A 2871-nucleotide genomic window follows, 5' to 3' on the forward strand; every position below is an offset into this window, starting at 1 on the left:
TGCTGTCACCTCTGGGAAGTATTGGGCAGCAGTGCCTAGAGTTAGTATCCTTTGACTCTGCTTGGAGAATCTGAGGGTGAGTAAGTACTTTGTTCTGAGGAAGGTCTCAGCTGAGCGGAGGGAGAAATGGCAGGCCTGCCAACCCTCAGCATAAGACTCTGAATGGGGACTGATGTGACCACCTACCCTACAACAGAGGGAGCCCCTAGATATGAGCCCAGTCCCTGCTATGAGCTCTGGAGGCCCTGAATAGCTGGCACACTGGGTTGCCCCCTGACTTGTACTTTTGGTTTCTAAGGAGGTGAGGCCAGTTCTGAGGAGGGCTGCATCAAGTGAGCAGAGGGAGGAGTCCCAGACCTTGCCAGGAATCAAGGTAAGATGCTGCATGAGGAATGAGGACATCTCTTCATTAGAATGGAGAAGGCCCCTCAAAACTGGTGTCAGCCCTGGGAGGAGGAGGGGATGGCCAGGAGTGACTTCCCTTGACTTGTGCCTAGAGAGTGTGAGGATCGTGAGGACATTGTTTGAGAGGTCCGGCCTCAAGTAAGCAGAAAAAGGAATCCCAGGCCCTGCCAGGAATCCGAGTAAGATGTGGAGTGGAGACTGGTGGGAATCACACACTCCAGAATAGTGGGAGCATCGTAGAGCCCTGTTCCTGTTCTGAGACTGGGTAGGCCCTGGAATAGTTGTCAGACTTTGGTACTTTCTGATTTTCTCTTGGGAGCCTGTTGTTTCAAATTAGCAAACAGAAGTATCTTAGTCTCTATCAAGGTCAAAGTTATGACCTCAAGTGAAGATTGAGGGGAGCACACATGCCAGAACAACAGAGCCCCCAACAGACAGCTGCCTTCCTCTGTCACCTCTGAGAGGCCTAGGAAGGTGTGGCCTAATGAGGCACCTTCTTACTTCCTTTCCCTTGGCTATGTCAGCTGGCTGTATTCTGAGGAGCCTTCTCACTTCCTCCTCCAGCTTCTTACAGGTCAGGAAAGGAGACCTGTGAAGCTCTAGAGTTACTGTCCTCAGGAAAAGATGGTGGATACACTCTTCATCAGAGCTGTCACAGTTGAGTTTACCAGATGAGGCCACTCATGTCTTCCCTTTCTCCCCAGGTTGTGGTCCTCTGTCACCCACCCTCCCGCCCACATTCCTTCCCACTACCACCAAGAGAAGTGAGCATGTCTCAGAGTCAGGAGATTCCATTCTGCACACAGGAACAATACTCTGCCCACAATGAAATCACAGCCATCTCACCAAGCAAACCAGATAAGGGCTCCAGCAGCCAAGAAAAGGAAGATAGTTCAGCTCCTTTATCAAAGTCGGGCACTGAGAACTTGCCCGTAGACCCTCTAGATGAAAAGGTGACTTCGTTGGTGCAGTTCTTGCTGCACAAGTATCAAACGAAAGAGCCCATCACAAAGGCAGAGATGCTTGATGTTGTTATCAAAGAGTGCAAGGATCACTTCCTTGAGATCCTCAGGAGAGCCTCTAAGCACATGGAGGTGGTCTTTGGTGTTGATGTGAAGGAGGTGGACCCCACCAGACACACTTACGCCCTTGTCAACAAACTAGGCCTCACTTATGATGCGAGGCTCAGTGGTGAGGAGGGCATGCCCAAGACCAGCCTCCTGATAATTGTCCTGGGTGTGATCTTCATGAAGGGCAATCGTGCCACTGAGGAAGAGATCTGGAAAGTGCTGAATATGATGGACTTGTATTCTGGGAGGAATCACTTCGTTTTTGGGGAGCCCAGGAAGTTCATCACCAAAGATTTGGTGCAAGAAAGGTACCTGGAGTACCGGCAGGTGGCCAACAGTGATCCTCCATGCTATGAGTTCCTGTGGGGACCCAGAGCCCATGCTGAAGCCAGCAAGATGAAATTGCTGGAGTTTTTTACTGAGATCCATGAGTCTGACCCCCGGTGCTTCCCGTCCCAGTATGAGGAGGCTTTGAGAGATGAAGCAGAGAGAGCCCAAGCTAGACTTGCAGCCAGGGCCAACACTAATGCCATGAGCAGAGCACATCCCAGGGCCAGATCCCTCAGCAGCTCTCACCCCTAGAGAAGTCGGGGGCAGATTCTTCACTTTGTCTTTAAAATTAGCAGTCAACTTTCTAAGTAGTGGAGGGCTGGGGTGTGACTGTAGGAAGCACGATGTATAACATCCCTGTGTCCCTCTTCTTTATGTTTAACACAGAGGTTTATCTTCTTCATGGGGGGCGGGGGAAGTTTGTTTTCAAATGTTGTTCCCTTTAATATACCATTTTATTAGCTTCAGAATCTAAGTTCATGAATGGCACTGGTTATACATTTATTGCTATTTATGACATTTAAGAATACAAGTTTAGTTTGTTTATAAAACTGACCATCTTCTTTTGTTATCTGGAAAAAGTAAATGATATTCAAATAGGCGTTTCTTTGGAAGTATCAAAGAATTCAGCAGTAAAATAGTTGGGATCAACAACAACAAAAATCCCTTAAAGATGGTCAAAAGGTACCAAAAGATAGTTAATTTTCAGCCTCCCTTAGCCCTTTTAATCTACCATTCTGTAAAATTAAGTAACATACATGTATTTGCTTAGATTAGTTAAAACTATATGAGAAATAAATCTTAATAAGTTATACCCTATGTACACTGGCTCATTTATTCCCCAAATATTAATTCGGCAACTGCCTTTTGGAAAGCACTGTTAGTAGTGGGGATGCTAGGATAAACAAGAATCACTACTACCTGCCCATAGAGTATTAGATTCTAGGAGCAAGAATCATGTAAAGACAATGGTGAGTATCCTTTAATACCAAAATAAAAAGTAAAAAGGAATGAAGAGGTTGTGGCGGCCAGGGGCGGGGCGGGGGCGGGGGTTGCTCCATGTGAT

General features: G+C 47.2%; 1 protein-coding gene across 1 annotated transcript; it reads left to right on the plus strand.

The window, feature by feature from the left end:
* Positions 1 to 1175: 1175 nt before the first annotated feature.
* LOC121482466 (melanoma-associated antigen B16-like) lies at positions 1176 to 2533 on the plus strand. The gene has a single exon (XM_041740383.1). It carries the CDS (start codon positions 1176 to 1178, stop codon positions 2055 to 2057), a length of 882 nt encoding a protein of 293 aa, XP_041596317.1. The 3' UTR covers positions 2058 to 2533.
* Positions 2534 to 2871: the final 338 nt, after the last annotated feature.

The sequence above is a fragment of the Vulpes lagopus genome, chromosome X, assembly GCF_018345385.1.
Source record: "Vulpes lagopus strain Blue_001 chromosome X, ASM1834538v1, whole genome shotgun sequence".
Lineage (NCBI taxonomy): Eukaryota > Metazoa > Chordata > Mammalia > Carnivora > Canidae > Vulpes > Vulpes lagopus.